This window comes from Pholis gunnellus, assembly GCF_910591455.1.
Source record: "Pholis gunnellus genome assembly, chromosome: 17".
Taxonomy (NCBI): domain Eukaryota; kingdom Metazoa; phylum Chordata; class Actinopteri; order Perciformes; family Pholidae; genus Pholis; species Pholis gunnellus.
The window spans coordinates 13,652,418-13,669,021 of record NC_136544.1 but is presented as its reverse complement, the minus strand read 5'-3'; the positions used below and the strand labels follow the sequence as shown (position 1 = coordinate 13,669,021).

At 43.4% G+C, this 16,604-nt stretch overlaps 2 protein-coding genes and 1 pseudogene across 3 annotated transcripts; 2 read left to right on the top strand and 1 right to left on the bottom strand.

Moving 5' to 3' along the window:
* Positions 1-1,409: 1,409 nt before the first annotated feature.
* Positions 1,410-4,132, bottom strand: LOC306708875 (uncharacterized protein). Its single transcript, XM_079176835.1, has 2 exons — positions 3,883-4,132; positions 1,410-3,561 (listed from the first exon to the last, which is right to left on the bottom strand). Exons 1-2 carry the CDS (start codon positions 4,064-4,066, stop codon positions 2,372-2,374), a joined length of 1,374 nt encoding a protein of 457 aa, XP_079032961.1. The 5' UTR covers positions 4,067-4,132; the 3' UTR covers positions 1,410-2,371.
* Positions 4,133-4,817: 685 nt separating this feature from the next.
* Positions 4,818-7,007, top strand: LOC306708932 (methionine-R-sulfoxide reductase B1-A-like). The gene is made up of 4 exons (XM_079176906.1): positions 4,818-4,941; positions 5,566-5,708; positions 5,911-6,025; positions 6,603-7,007. Exons 1-4 carry the CDS (start codon positions 4,887-4,889, stop codon positions 6,620-6,622), a joined length of 333 nt encoding a protein of 110 aa, XP_079033032.1. The 5' UTR covers positions 4,818-4,886; the 3' UTR covers positions 6,623-7,007.
* Positions 7,008-7,437: 430 nt separating this feature from the next.
* On the top strand, positions 7,438-8,236 carry LOC306709743 (methionine-R-sulfoxide reductase B1-A-like; annotated as a pseudogene). Its single transcript, XR_013767718.1, has 4 exons — positions 7,438-7,559; positions 7,635-7,777; positions 7,926-8,040; positions 8,131-8,236. The product of XR_013767718.1 is annotated as a methionine-R-sulfoxide reductase B1-A-like (transcript).
* The last annotated feature ends 8,368 nt before the right edge of the window (positions 8,237-16,604 follow it).

Here is a 16,604-nt window from a genome sequence, read left to right as displayed (position 1 = left end):
ACAGAATAATGTGATTATTGGGAGTCCCGTCTGCAGACCGGACGACTAATCCAGATTAGACCGGAGAGGCCAACAGTTGACGGAGCGGCGACTCTTTCTCTGCTGCCGCGCTCAGCGTCAAAACACAGACGGAGCTCATCTCTCCGCCTCTGACACCGCAGTCCTGAACGCTGCAGACTTATGTAATTGCAAGACCTGGAGAAAAAAAATCATCCATGCTCAAAGTTGCTGCTCATAAGCCTATTATTTAAAAGACAGAATGTTTTTTTTGTTATTGTTGTGAGGGATGCAGAGATCTGTACATGTGAGAATTCCCCACTAAATCAATTTATTTCACCCCTTCTTGTTGAATCTTCATCGTGTATCTCACTATTGGGGCTAAGTTGTGTTTAAATATGGGAAATATCTCTGATCTTAGTCGTTACATTGGGGTTGAAAAGAACAGAGTGAGAGAGAATAGAGGTAAAGAGGGGACAACAGCTGGCTTTTGGCTTTTAGGATCTGTGTGGATTATTGTTGTGTCCTCTCAACCAGCAGAGCTGCAGGGGAGCGGCCCAGACACAGACCGTGTGTGACCTGACATTTACCTGCTGGCTGCACACAATTTCATGGACGGGTTAGTACACTTGCATTACTAGTAGTATTAAAACATGTTGCGGTTGTACTCTACAAGTCAGAGTTCAAGCTAAAAACAGAGATTGATTGTGCTGTCTGACAGTCGCATGTATTTGAGCTATGGGTTCTTTAGAGCAAATTATGAAAAATATAGTGTTGTAATAAACCAAAATACTGCCTCGTGAAGAGTAACTTTGGCGTGTCTGCTGCCACCTGTTGGCCAAGCTGCAGAAGAACACATCTTTTAGAGCAGCAGGGTGATGCAGCCACCTGTACTTCATTAGGAGTAAGCGTCCACAGATTTACTGTATTATTAACACACTGTGTCTCTATACATCCTTAAATGCTAATAGCAACAGTCGAATATGGTGAACTTGGGAAATGGGTTGAAAATGCTGCTCACATTTATCATATTGCAGATGTAAACAATATGGCATGGGGAGCAAACTTCTTTGTATTATGCTTTGGAAATTCCCCAGACTGTGGCGATTAAAATTGAATTCCCTCGAAATGTATTTAACGTGATCAGTGCACATGTTTGGATCCTATAGTAAAACTCAAGAAGCCAGGAAGACCAGCTGTGCTGTAGGACACTGCTAATAGGGGTCATATAATAAACTAGAAAATTAAAAAACGTCACTCTCTTCCAACTCACAAGTAATAATACACATATTGTTATTTGAATTTAATACCATAGAGGTAGCTTTATACTGTATGAGAATTAGATGTTTGGACTGACTGATGAATAATGCTGGTGTAAATAGACTAAAAGTAAACAGACTAATGCAATGTGATATGACAGGGTATTCAACTTTATTGTCCTCCATGTGGAAATTTGGTTTCACCATAGGAAGCCATTACACAGAACAGTATGCAAGAACACAAACATGAAATGTGAAAGAAAGCAGCTCCAGAGATGCTGCTCTTCACTCTGACGGTCTAAGTCAGTGGTCCTCAACTGGTCTGGCTGCGGGACCCACCATCACCCCTTAATGACAAGCTGCGAGCCAAATCGAGGAAAATGTTCAACTTCCTCAAATGTATTTAATGAAAAGATGGTGCAGTTTGAACCTGAGCTGAAAATGTCCTCTGCAGTCGTAGTGTAGGGAGCTCTCTTGTGCAGAGAAATTGTTCCTGTGAGTCCCCGTCCCACACATGGTTCACGTAAACGAGTAAAACTGCTTTGTTTGTTATGTCTGTAGATTTGTAATGCAAAATGACCACTTGCCTTAATTTGAGCTGTGGTCTGTTGTTTGACGTCATCCTACATGTCTTCAACTCGTCTACTTATAGTTTAATTTGACAGAGGTATAGTTTTCAGTTTATCCTCTGCTGATATTAGCATTACAAGGCATTAACGCCAAATATTGTTAAGGAGTGTGAATAGACGTCACTCCGCTGCATAAAAAAAAAAAATCACCTTCAAAATAAAAGCACAGGATTTTACTTTTTTTTTTGCCAGGCAGTGGCCCGCGACCCACTTTTGGGTCGCGACCCACCAGTTGAGAATCACTGGTCTCAGTGATACCTGTTTTTACCTGTGGGACTCATTTAACCCTCTTAATAAGTGCTAACATATCTCAGCGGGCTAACACATATCAACCCAAACCCAAACCTAAAAGGTATTCACAAACATATTTAGATTGTGTTGTTTTTTCTTCCTGACAACAACTAAAGGAGCGCTTTCAATTATTCCTCAAAATCAATCTAACTCACCGGTATCTATGATTTGTAATTGAGCTCTGAGATCGTGTGTTCACTCAGTGACGGGCTTTTCATGAGTTTGCAGGTGCACCTTCAGATTAGGCGCAAACCTGTACCTCATGCCACAAATACGGCAGCTATATGGCCTCTCTCCTGTATGTGTGGTCCTATGTCTGGTCATCTGTCCGCTTTGGCTGAACCGTTTACCGCAAATGTCACACGGGTACGGTTTTTCTCCCGAATGGTACCTCGTGTGTGTTTTGAGATGACTGCTGGTGTTAAAAAGTTTGCCACACAGGCCACATTGATACGGTTTCTCCCCGGAATGGCTTCTTTTATGAATCGTAAGGTTCTGGCTCTGGCTGAACGCTTTCCCACAGATGTCGCAGTGATACGGTTTCTCCCCAGAATGGGTCCTCACGTGCACGATCAGGTGCTCTCTTCGGTAGAATGTCTTGCCGCATTCTTGACACACAAACTCCTTTTTGCCCGTGTGTATTCTCTCATGTAGCCGGAGACAACGGACGTTGGCGAAAGTCTTGCCACAAATGTCACAAAAACATGTTTTGTTGTGGCAACCTGTCACGTGAGTTATCAGCTCATTTGAAGACAGGCACGTCCTCCCACAAACAGAGCAATCAAAATTGTTCTCGTGTGTTTTTATGTGCTTCATCAAAGAGCCGATGTACTGGAATCCCTTGCCACAAAAATGGCAAAAACTGCGACCCTTGTCACTTTTAGGTGAACTTTTGTCATTGGGTAATGTTCCTTTGTTCTCATTGACGCTGCCACTCTGCCCTTGCAATGTCTTTCCTTTCCTCTTCGTTGTTTTGGTCTGTTCTCCTTTGTTATTCACCAACTCCTCATCGCTGTCATTGTTCTCACTCTGAGCCGCAGACCCGTCTGAGGAAACTGGCCGCATTTCATACGATACTCGCATCTCTGGCTGATCTTGCTGACTTTTCACAACTTCAGGACAGGGAAAACCCATCTCCTGTGTTTGACTGTCACCCCCAAGTTCCTCCTGCTCCTCTTTTATGTCCGACATCAGGAAGTCTGTCTGAACCAAGCAGTAGTTCCAGGTATCGTGGTCCGGCTCTGCACTGGTTTGAGAGGCTCCCGGGACCTCGGCACCCAGACTGGAGTTAGACTCTTCTGGTGTTGAGGGTCCTGGGTTCTCCTGCAGCTGTGTTGCATAACATTGGTCTCCACTTTTAACTGTGCTGCTGGTCAATGAAGGCTCTGTAGCTCCCAAAAAAAAGGAGCAAAAGGAGCAAATGTTAACCCACAACCTTTCTGGTAAGTAAGTCATTTTCTAAAAAGATACACACAGTACAACAAAAACTCAAATTTAGTTACAATCAGGAACAGCGAACAAGAGGGGCGCAACATCTGTAGCTAACGTTACATAGCTAACGTTACATGGCTAACGTTACTTGGCTAACGTTACTTGGCTAACGTTACTTCTTCTGGCGCTACACTGCTAGCTATATGTGGAGATCGGTACGGCAATGCGAGGGCCAACCCGCTACTAAAACAACACATTCAGCCAGTGTCTCAAACCTGATTTCTTTCGCAGGAACTCGAGCTGGTGTCGCAGACTTTCAACCTCCTCTTTAGACCGACTAACTTCTGCTTCGTACATAGTTAACGTGATGGTTTTCGACACCTCTCCGAGGATCTCCTCCGCCGCTGCGTACAGCCGCTGGTGAACAAACGACCTCAGCTGAAACATCGTGGCGTCCATGTCTCCTGGAGAGAATTACAGAACTAAACCATTAACGTCTAGTAGCTGGGCTGGCAAGAAGATACAGTCAGCTAACCTAGCTCAATGCTAGAGCTTGTGATCCGCTGGCAGCCAATATAGGACTTCCGGTTTTTAATCATTCAGAATAAAAGAGTAAATTCCAACTAGAGTTGAAAGGTACTTTACAGCAAGCCAAGCCACATCAACCACAACAACATAAGGACACTGAAGGATGGATATTAGAAATACAATAACAAAAACATAATCTAAATTTATTGTAACTAATTATATACTGAACTAAAATGTGGGACTATATTGTAACTCTAAATACGGTATACATACATTGATTACATGGTAATATGCTGGACATTAGCGGTGCAAGTTTAACAACTTTTTATTTGTTATAACTTTGGAACTGAACGTTAACTTCAAACAGCTGAGGCTCCATGAGAGGGACCAGGCTGGTAGACATCAAGAGTCACAGGTGGGTTTAAAGAAGGGTTTATTTAACCAAAAAGAAACACAGTTTACAAAATTAAGAACACTATACCGGGCCCATAAACAAGGTCAACTGAACAGAACTTATTTAAATTACAAATAAAATAGTTTTCATGTGTTTTTATGTGCTTCATCAAGGAGCCAATGTACGCCACATAAATGGCAAAAACTACCACCCTTTTCACTTATAGCCGTTTTATTTCGAAGGCCGGACTCTTAAACCGGATGTATGATTGTTGTCAGTTGGAATGTTTCTGATGGTCCAGACAACTTTTCACTACGTCAGGGAGGAACCGGTACAAACTGTCTGTGGAGCACAGGGATGTCGTTTTGTAGTTTTTTCGGTGGAGAGGTCTACAAAGACCATTTTAAACCAGGTACCTTCATTACTTTAACTTTTTGTACTTCATTCAAAATGTCTGCCTAATGTTCTTGTGCTGTTTAGAGACTGTTAACCAGAGTTAGCCATAGCTAGCCTCTGTTTGCTAACTATTCATTGTAATGTTAAATAACTTTGGTTCGGAGTAAAGTATCGACTCCTGTCCATGTAGGCTGTAGCCACCAGGAAGAAGTTTAAGAACGGGTTGACACAGTTTGTCTAGTCACATAACAGGAGACACTTTGTTTGGCATGGAATGTAAAAGAAAAAAAGTGTTTTGTAACCTATGCTCAGGTTACACAACAACTCTGTTACAAAACCGGTTTTTGTTTCCATCAAATGAGAAGTTGACTTCCTCTTAAAAACACACCCTTAAACAAATGCAACATTATCTACACACATCATTACTACCAACATGTTAAATATGAATACAACATATCCGTTACAATACAATAGTAACAAAACATGGTCACAGCTATCAATGTTAAAAAGAAACCCAACAAATGATCCCTAGTTGGTACTACCTTGATGTCAGGTGTGAGGTCCTGAATAAAATAACCTTTTAAATAGTTCTCTCCTCATGTTGCCCTCCAATCCTCATCTCCCATCCTTTACTCCTCAGGGGTTTATGTATGCTCCAAGTGTGATCACCAGCTGTTTACCAGCCGCTCCAAGTACGAGCACTCGTCTCCCTGGCCAGCCTTCACCGAGACCATCCACGAAGACAGTGTGTCCAAACACCAGGAGAGACCTGGGGCATATAAGGTACAATCAAAAGGAAATACATTTCATAAACCTATCAGAGGAGGCCTATTGTAAGTGCACTATATTCCTGTTTAAAGGAACTAGCTGTAGGTAAACACGGTACAACCTTTGAGAGACTAGTGATTGTTTAATGCATCAACTGCTGACCGTATATATCGAAATGCATGAATTCCTGATTCTGATGTCAGATATGTTGTTCCAGGTGCGATGTGGGAAGTGTGGAAATGGTCTAGGCCATGAGTTTGTGAACGATGGGCCAGCCAAAGGCTCGTCTCGCTTCTGAATATTCAGCAGCTCACTGAAGTTCGTCCCTAAAGGTACGATAGTCCGATTACATCACCACACCAGGTTACAAGCACGGTTTGTGCCCTATGTCACTGACTTTGTGTCATGTAGGCCCTAGGAATGTGCATTTACATATTTTACAGCAGATACCATGTGACCAATAAATCAACTGGGCCAATATATCATACAATATTTGCTTATTGTCATATTTACGGAGCAGTATCAGCATCAGGGTTTTTTGCAAGTATCAGATGTAGATTTTCCGGCAGATGAAATTATCAACAGCCAAAATGTCTGTTGGGAAACATGTGAGAACTAACATGTTATTAAAATAATCTGGAGAGTCTGCGCCCCGTTTGTGGAGGAGCAGCATGTCCCCCATTCAAAACTTCTATTGATGTTTTCGCATGAAACTTCATATTTCATTGGTCATATTTTATGATGTTCTCACCCTTAAAAAATAGGATTTTGTGTTAATGTGAGTATCTAAATGTAATTTATGTTGCTGTTAGATTTCTGCTGGACTGCTTTAATACAGCTGGGTGAAGGAGAGTAAACTATATGTTTGTACAACCAGCTAAATGGTTCCGTTCTCTCGTCCCTCCACAGATAAGGTTGATGGACAGTAAGGTGAGCTGTTCGAAGGAATCGCTGCTGGACTCGTAGAAGTCTCTCTGTGCTGCTGAAGGTGTGGACAGCGGATGAAGCGTTCTGGGATAAAGCCCATCTGGGAGCTCCAGGGCTCTGATGAATGATGGCCACACTGGACGGCAAGAACAGAAGACTGGTCTCAACACCTTTTTTTTTTAAATAAGCAATCATCACCATCTCAGGAACGCCTCACTGATTATTACACAATCACCAGTTTAAGATTAATTTAGAATGATTGAGGATTGTCTCACGGTGAGATTAGCTTTCTTATGAAGCTATAAGCTATTTATTACTAAGAGATGAAACACGTCTGTTTATTTACCTTCAATGACCGATATGCAAACTAAAATAAATCTATTTGAAAATAAAATAACACAATGCTCTCTCTTTTTTTTCTACCGTGTGAGTAGTTTTAGTCCGTAATGTCAGTCACTAATGAGACAAGTAGGACAGATGGAGACACCTTTTCTGGACTGAGGTCTCAGGTTTAACCACGTGGCTCTAAAACTGTTGCGTTTGAACTTACAGAGTACTGTTCACTTCCACACTGATCACCTGCTTTCTTTACCCACGTCATATAAGTTATTGTTATCCATATTGTTTTTAAGTTTAAAACACATTTTGGCTGACTAAACAGTGCATCGACGCTGGCTCTCAGTCATCTAAACACTGCCATCAAGTGGAAGCAATGAGAACAAGACGAGACCCGTACACAAGGAGGGCAGAGCTGCTGACACTTGAGATCTGCACCTGCTGGTTTGTTCCCGGCTGGAGCCGAGTGACTCTTTGTAAACATACGTGTCAAACCACAGAGAAATCACGTTGGTTTTGAGGACACAAAGACATTTGAAATGGATGAAATGTCATATTGCTCTTTCTCTGGTGGAGAAGAATTTAAAAATCACTTCCAAGCCGGTGAGTAAAGAAGCATGAAGTCCCACTGTAGTGAAAATAAGAGTCCATTCATTGATACCTTCCCCCCCCTCTCAGGTATATATGTGTGCTCTGAATGTGGGCACGAGTTATTTTCCAGCATGTCAAAGTTTGAGCACTCTTCTCCTTGGCCAGCCTTCTCGGAGACAATCCACAAGCACAGCGTCTCCAAACACCCTGAAGCATGGGGACCGCTGAAGGTAGGTTACCTGTGTATGTATGCTGTTATAGGCTCTGGCACGTCAAGCTGGACTAAATGGGATTTACTTCAACACTGTACCTGTAGGTAATCATGTGATCTATAGGTTTAGATCACTGATTCAAACTTTCTGTGTTTAAATATCCCAGGTCTGTTGTGGGAAGTGTGGCAATGGATTGGGCCACGAGTTCTTGCACGACGGACCGACAGAAGGGCTGTCGCGCTTCTGAATATTCAGCAGCTCACTCACGTTCATCCCTAAGAGTGAGTCTATGTTTCTCACATACAGTGTACTGCACACTTATCATGCACCTTTTTTTGACCCACTTTTTTTGTTTTGGGCCTCTTCCACAGAAAAGGTTGATGTACAGAAAGGTGAGCTGTGAAAGAGCAGGACGTTATTCTGCTGCTTGAGGTGAGGACAGTGGATGAAGTGCTGCGGGGCGAAGCCTAATGGAGCTCCGGGGCTCTGATGTGACGGTGGCCTCACTGGGCAGCAAGAACAGACCGGTCTCAACCACTTTTTTTTTTTTTTTTTTAAACCAGGAGCACAGAGACAAACACAAAAAACGCAACTACGATCCAAATTCAACCACATTAAGTTTTGCTGTACAGAAACACTAATCTTCATCGTAGCTCCCTTAAAAAGAGTTTACGGTTCATTTATGAGTTAAAAGTATCACAGGGTCAGTCACATTGTTTGCACGCTTCACTGCACCACTCTGGATCTGTGAAAGTATGTTGGACACACTGCACTTCATATCCCTCTTCAAAAGTGTAGTTGCATAATCCCATCAGTTGATGGTGCTATGTGCCCGAAAAACACATCTTAAATGAACCGCAACTCACCTAAGTATTACTTTGTGGACATATTTAGCTCTCTCCAGAGTTAATAAAGAAGACTTTCCCGCTATGAGAGCTCCACGTATTCAGAGCACAAACGACATTACTTCACGGTGCCTTTTTTAATGATGCTCTCGATTCACTTGGAATATTTTCCCCCTTTCAATTAAATGTGCTCGAGTAATTGTAGAGGATTCCTAAATCCTGCCTGCAAAAAAACGAATAATGTTTCACATGTAACCATGCTTTTGATTTGTCATAAAAGGCCTAGTTTGTTAATGGCATTTTGTTGACATTCTTGCTAAAAATCCACTGATTACAAGTACAGTAAATGTCTGAAAAGCATGTCTCCGCTGCAGTGCTGTCGTGTCCACTTGCCGTCTTCTCTCGTCACGTCAGGAAGTAGATCCTGGATGTAAGCGGATAACTTTACTTGGTAAAATGTGTTCACGCGTTCCAGACCTAAGAGTGCTCACTTGGAAATGTTTTCCAGATAACTCGGTAAAGCTGCTTCTTGGCTTGTGGAGTGGTGGAATTATAAACAAAGCGAGGATGTGGGGCTGCGTTCAACAGCTCTTGTGCTGTTTAAATGTCTGGGTAAGAGCAGGTGTGGATCTGCCTGTTTTCAAAGGCTGGAAGATCAGAGGGGGAGATGAAAGCTGCAGTCCGAGGCCGAGGCTTAAGAAAGGAAGTGCAAACATTCATAGGTTGTAATGATGTGTAGTCGTACAACATTTAAAGCAAAGACTGTTTTGTGCATTTTGATGTGATGATTTGGTCTGTAAGATCAAAACTCAGAGGGAGCAGCTGTTGCAAAAGTATTGTTTCAAATTTCACTTTGCCTAAAGTGATGATGGAGTAATACCTGCACAAGGAGGGTTTTACTGACTAGGATGTCTTTGTCGTGGATTCTCAGTTGTAACGCCGCACACAGCTGGCACACAGCTGGCACACAGACTGACCTGTCCTCAGGGGGGGGGACGTCTGGGAGAGGCAAAGAGGGTGAAGGAGGGGGCCCAGCGACAAACTCAACAACAGACAGGGACCACCACACAAAGATAAACCAGATGTGAGAATGAGAGATGAAGCGGAAAAGGAAATTGGCAAAAACACGGGACCGTAATTAGAGTTTGCTATCTGTGAGAACACCCTTTCTGTCCGGCATCTGAGCACAGCTGTATGGCCAAGAGGAAGCAAACAGGAAGGAGGAAGTGGTAATCCTCTGATAGAATCACGAGACAGACTCGTAACCACACTTTTCCTTCCACTGACCTCTCGGGCCCATCCTGCTCAAAAGCAAATCCTTAATTAAATTAAACCGCTACTACTCCAAAGCCTTCCCCAGTCCCACAGGCCGAGCCTCAGGGTACAACTTAAACATGTGTGTGTGTGTGTGTGCGTGTGGGTGCCACTGACTCATTCGCAGAGACATCTTGTTTTAATTACAACGTATATGAGGCCTGTTGCTTAGATGTGGATGTTTACGGGCACTGCACCTGCTTCTGTTTTGAGCCACAGAGAAAAGTGTCCCATTCCGTGTGCACACGCCATGACATTATATCCAGTTTCATCAAGGTTAGTATCCCCTAAAAACATCTGCCATCCAGTGGCTCTGATCCACTCACTACAGAAGCTGTGATTGCGTTGTGGGAAGAATTACACTCCTGAATGCGTGACTGTAACAGAAATAGAGAAAGCTTCTTTCATCAGTGAGTAATGTGAGTTGCCCCGCTATAATGTCACGTCTCCATCTCCATACATGGTGGGGCTACCCTCCACATGTTAAAGACCACATATGTTGGCCAAACACATCTGCCTGTGTAATGATTAAAAGGATAAACAAAGCTTTTATACTTTGACACTGGAATTTGATACGTGTTCTGGATGGAAAGGAAAGTTCTGGAAACTCAAGGCACTCCAGTTGGGGATTGTTGTAATTCCGTCAGGACAACATGTGTTTGAAGGAGATGGAGCTCATGACAACCCAAATAGAATAGAATAGAATTAGCTCGTCCTCCCCGAAAGGCCCAGCAGTGAACCGCAACCGGGAAATGTGTAGTTTACTGAGCATATAAACAGATTTTATGCAGTGTGGGTATATGAAATGCATATCTTGACAGCCTGTGTTGGTTATAAACGCCGTAAATGTGGAATGGGGAGTAATAAAAATGCAATTACACTGAGGAAGAAACAATGAAAAGCCACAATTTTTCTGTTCAGTCCAAAAAAATGTCAACAGTTTGAACATGGGAGGGACTGCGCAGCAAAGCCAAAAAGCGCCCCGTGAAATCCCAAGTATGAGGGCTCCCAGTAAAGAATATAAACAATGAGAACTTTCAAAGATTATCTTCAACGGCTTCTGCCGCTTTATTGTTACCTTTATCACATGATCACATTCCTGTTTCTGAACGCCACCAGCTTCAATAACACGGAGGGGATTTTGAACATGTGTATTTGCAAACATCACTCGCTATCTGCACTGTGATCTACTTAAGAGATAGAGCCAGAGACAGCAGCGCAGGTTGGTCTGAAAGCTTCAAAGGAATACTTGAGGTGTGTGGCACTGGTATTGTTCACGCAGATCAGGGAGAGAGAGGGGGGGGGGGGGGGGGTGGTCCTTATTCTCTGGGACTGAGGGATAAGAGAGATGGTTCAAAACAGGAGAAGAAGACAGGCTGATTGTGTGCCCACATGTCAACATTGATCCCGCCTTGATCACAGAGGTTTGAGAGGCCTCAAAGGTGGGCAAACTGCGGACAAGCTGTGTGCATACTGTCAAACAACTGCTCTCTTCTACTTTTGTGTTTCCTGTGTGAGTTTCAGAGAGATCAAATAGAGCCTCAGGTAAAAGTGTGCAAGGAAGCAAGGAAGCGTTTATCAAACGCCCCGTCTTCAGAGAGTATGGAAGTATCAGAACGGTTTTAGATTTTGGCCAAATGATTTAAAAGGGGGCTCGGCTCACAGATAGTCTGGGCGGTGATGGACTGTGGAAAATGCCGTTTTTGTGTGTCCACAAATGTCAGAGGCCTTTGACGTATGGAGAGGTTTATGGCACGCCAAAAAAAAAAAAAAAACATCTGACAGAGACTGAACACTAATAAGTAGAAGAACGTAATTACCTCAGTCTTTCCCTGGGTACGGTGCCACAGAGCGTCTTCCCACTGCCCACCCATGCACCCACTCACCCTGCTAACCCCAGCTCCCTGCTATTTACGGCTGCTCATCCTCTGTCATCTTGGTTAGTAATCCCAGTGTGTTCCATAGGAGACAACTGCAAGTATTTTCATTCATGCTCTTTTTCCTATGTGTGTTTGCAACATATATGTACATGTCTGTAAAACATTTTGTGAACTCCCCAGAGGCCCCAGATGGGTGGTCTTAATAGTCAAAATTGCTGCTTTGGTCATGCTGATTGTTAACTTCTGTGCAGAAAATGTTCAGAAGTGCCTGAGCTCTTTATTCTCCTCAGTGATTATAACCCAATCAGGAACCTATAATCATAACCAACATTATGAGACATTTACGAAGGTGTTCTGACTCAAGTTTTTCTCTGCAGCTGTTGTGAAAGATCGACAGAACGTCACATTTGCATTTTTTTTTTTTACCAAACACCATCAAGTGGTGGGGGAAGAAGAAAGGGTGAATGGGGAAAGGCCTCTATTTGTGCTTTTGTGAATCGTGTGTGTTTGTGTGCATGCGTTGTATCCCAACGTGCCCTTAAAACAATAGTTTGACATTTTGGGAAACACATTTGTTCACTTTCTGTTTGATGAGAAAATTGATTCCATTGTTATATTTGCTCGTTAATTATGAAGCTACAGCCAGCAGCAGGTTAGCTTAGCTGAGCATAAAGACTGGAAACAGGGGGAAACAGCTAGCACGGCTCTGCCTATGCTAAACATCTGCACCGTATCCACCGAAAATGTCTATCTATGCCTTTAAAGCACATCTAGCCTCGCATTTTAACCAAAGAACAATAATTACCGGATTCAAATAAAGCATTTAATGTGTGTGTGTGCGTGTTGGTTTGTGTGATCACATCTGGATCCCCCTTGTTGTATGAATGAGGGGAATTCCACATACCTCTCCAGCTTTATGCCCCTCAGCACCTATTGTGCAACACACACAGATGCGCATTATCTTTTTCATCTTAACTCCTTGAGGTAGTCAACATTAGAGCCATCTTTCTAGAGTTAGCATTTACTACCCGCTTTTATATATCAAAAATAATCCTTGAAAGCATGATTAATATATCTTCAGCATCAACATTTGGCTCAGACAATCTCTAACGCTCCACATTTGCACTTTATTCTTTTACTTTTGTGCCAGAAAAGCAAATACCCTCTAATCTCGCCTGTCAGTCACTCTGAAGTAATTGTTTCTCTCGATCCCTCAAACTCTTCCTTTTGGCTCGTCAGAGTCCCGGATTTGTGCGGAGAACACCATGTTACGCCAAACACTAAAGACAGTGAAGATAAAGAGTGCACTTTGTGTAATTTACTCCATATCTCAGGAAGTGAGTGATCTCTTGGTCAAGACAGAATCCAAATTAATTTTGAATGTATTTTGGGGAAGTCCACGGAAAAGCCTCGCTGCTATCATTTGGACCAGCAGCTCTGTTGTGTCTTTTAAAAACACAAGCCTCAAAACCCAAAGTGAGACCAGATGAGAGCTACAGGAAGGAGAGGAAGATTTGTGTTTGAGTGTGCGTGACGTGTGTGTGTGTGTTGGTAAAGGGGTGAAAACCGAAGAGGTCAAAGACTCAGAATACATTCCCACAGGAATGAGACTCACACACAACCCAATGTGATTATTAGCTACGACAGTGAGGGTGTGGTGGTGGTGTTTTAAAAGTACACCACCACCAAGTTTAAAAGTAACAATTCACCGTTTTCCAACCAATAAATAGGCTGGCAAATAATCCCCTGCAAAACTGCAATGAAAAAAACTGTCTTTACAACTAATTATTTGTACAATTGTCATATAATGTGTTAATTAGTGTTGTAAGACAGATTTTGTTTCCTCTGTGCAGAGCTGGGCGCGCTGTGCCCTCTGCTTTAGCTAAGCTAAGTTGCTGCTAGCTGTGGCTACATATTTAGCATACAGACGTGTGTGGTGTCGATCTGCTCAGTTACCTCTCGGCAAGAAAACGAACTAAATCACCCAATGTCTTTGAATTGTTTGAGATTACCTCCAATCATGCCAGTTCTTGTTACTGTATTGGGTTTAAATGGATCTTTGGACGACGATAAAACGCACATAATACCGTATTTGTCCAAGCAATGTGACCATTTTACACAGGAAGATATTTGAACCAAACTTAAATGATTGAACCTGAAAAACATCAATCCCTAAAGTGAAATATCCAATTTTAAAGTTCATTTATCTCCCACCAGGCATGTTTTTTTTCCTGGTGGGTCACATATTTGCTCCACTCCTGTCCCCTTTGGCCAAAACAACCGTCAGCAGCACCCTCACTGATGGTTTGCTTGTTTGAGTCGCACATGATTTTGCATTCCTGTGAAATGCAGACTGGCCCCACAGGGTAGAAGCCCATCTCCTGTTTCTGCAGCATGAAACAGTTTGACACACACAGACACACACACACACACACACACACACACACACACACACACACACACACACACACACACACTGGCCTGCAGGATCTCACAGGACAGGTGATACTATTTTAGCAGACCTGACTCAACGGAGAGGCAATGGACAGAGCAGTTTATTTTCTGTTTTTTTTTTGGGGGATGACAGCTCTCTTTTTCTCACAGTCGATGTGACAAGTTGGAATTCGAAAAACATGGGAAACTCCAGGGAGTGGAGAGACAAACTGCTGTGGTTTTACACCAGTAATTACAGTCAGTTAACACCCATCTGATGAATGTTTTTTATTTACAGAGATCGTCCAGGTTTGACTTGTTTACGTAAATGAACACACAGCTCGCAGTTAACTAATGAGACAGTCACCCAGTTGCCCAGTTCACACGCATCACCCGTCTGATTGTTTCGCATAAGACGAGTGTGACAATTAACGAGCACTTCCATTTGGGTGGCGGTTCTGGCCCGGCAACAGTAACACAGTGTTCGATCCAACCGTCCGTGTCAGTGGAGTGCAAAGATGGAAAGAAAGTTGTTTTCCACACACGGGGCGGAAATAGATGGTGACAGTGACACATAAAAGGCAGTGCTGTGGTTTGGAGCTGACGTCATGGCAATCAACGTTCAAGACGACGAGGCCTTTCAATGAAGGAAAGCCACATGGAGCAGCCCACAAGCATTTCAGTAAGTAACAGTCTGGGATTGGGTACCACAAGCGGAACATGTGCACGCAGACTGGAACAATAGGCACATCGAAGCATGCATAACACCCCGAAGGAATAAAAGTCTCTGCACGCATATTGACAGACTTCACAAATACAGTCAAGACACACACACTGCAGCTCAAAATGGTTCACCTTCACGGCTCTGTCAGATTTGCAGCCACATGTCTCGGTGAATCCCCCGAAGTGAGCTGGGAGGCATGAAACTGTACACTGAACTAATCACGGTTGTCTCCTTTTTAACCTCTTTCTCACTCCGTTTATCTCTCGCTCACACTCGTCTTCTGTCATGAAGACACAGACACATACAAGCACACGCAAGTTCCCCTCACCTCCCTCCTCTCCTTGTGCCTCCGCCCTTCCCAACACACCCACAATCACTTAGGAGCCAACCACGATCCCACTTTTCACCGCAGAGCTGCGGATTAGAGAAGAAGGCATTTCCCAAATGGTCTGCGGCCTGCGCGATGACATGATTGTCATTCAGTTTAATTCTCTTTAAATCCTCACTCTCCCGATTCCACTGCTAAAATCAAGCAAAGAGAAGGTAAATAACAGTTTCAAAAAACATGAGGCTCCTGCGCAGACTTGCTCCCCGGAAAGGCATTTTGTTTTTTATTGCCAAGATGAAAGACGCATTGAAAATTGTTCTGTGCAGCTGGTGTGGCGGTTGAGGAGCTGCTTGCATGCATTTTTGTTTATTTGAAGAATATCTGTGGGCTTGTCTCTCTATACGTGTATATCAATTACAGTATTGAACCTCCTGGCTTTGGGTGCTTCCCAAATCGAACCCTCAAGTTGGAATGAATCGCAGAAAACTTTTCCTCCTCTATAAATTACTCCCATGTTGACCTCGAGGCGTTATGCAGGTCTAACACTGTTTAATGCTTTCAAGGCCGTTGAAAGTTGTTGCGTAAGCTCCAAACACCCCTCCTCTCAGATCTTTAGTACAGTCATCCTTTCAGTGATGTCTCTGTAAAGCTACAGGGCAAGTCTGGGAGTCTGGAAGTTCTCTTGGAGGCGAAAAAGATCAATGCACCTGTGCGAAGGTGGTGGGACGTGACGCGAGGGATGAAGGGTGGGAGGAGAAGAGGAAGATGTGGGGGGAGAACATTGGATGGAGAGATCAGAGTGTTGTTGTTGTTTTTTGTTCAGCCCTCCGTCTCGTCGTCCATTCATCATTCTAACTGACTTTGCTTAGGTTTGCAGATGAAAGTTAGGGAAGGCTCCAGGAGAAGGTGGGGCATCGCAGACGCTTTGTTGTTGGCTTTTGTATTCAGTGAGCCTCCCTACCTGAGGGCTCAGCCATTGAGCATCTAACATAACAGAGAGTGTGTGTGACATCCTTTATTTCTTCAAAGTAGCTGCACTTCAGACACCACTGTGAGCATTAAACTGGATTGATTTGGGGATAATAACCACATCCCCGCGTAGAACAGTAGATCCAACAGTGGGAATGTCCTCTGACATAGCCAAAGTAGCCGACATCCTCAATCTGGACTTCATTAAATCTCATTCCAGACACAATAAAGGGTTCCATTTGTAGGAAACTACAGCCATACATCTGCACCGCTAAATGCGTATCTCCTGGGCGGTGGTTTCAAAGATCTGTCATGATGGCTTTAAGGAGAGTCTGCCGGGTATCTTGTGGCT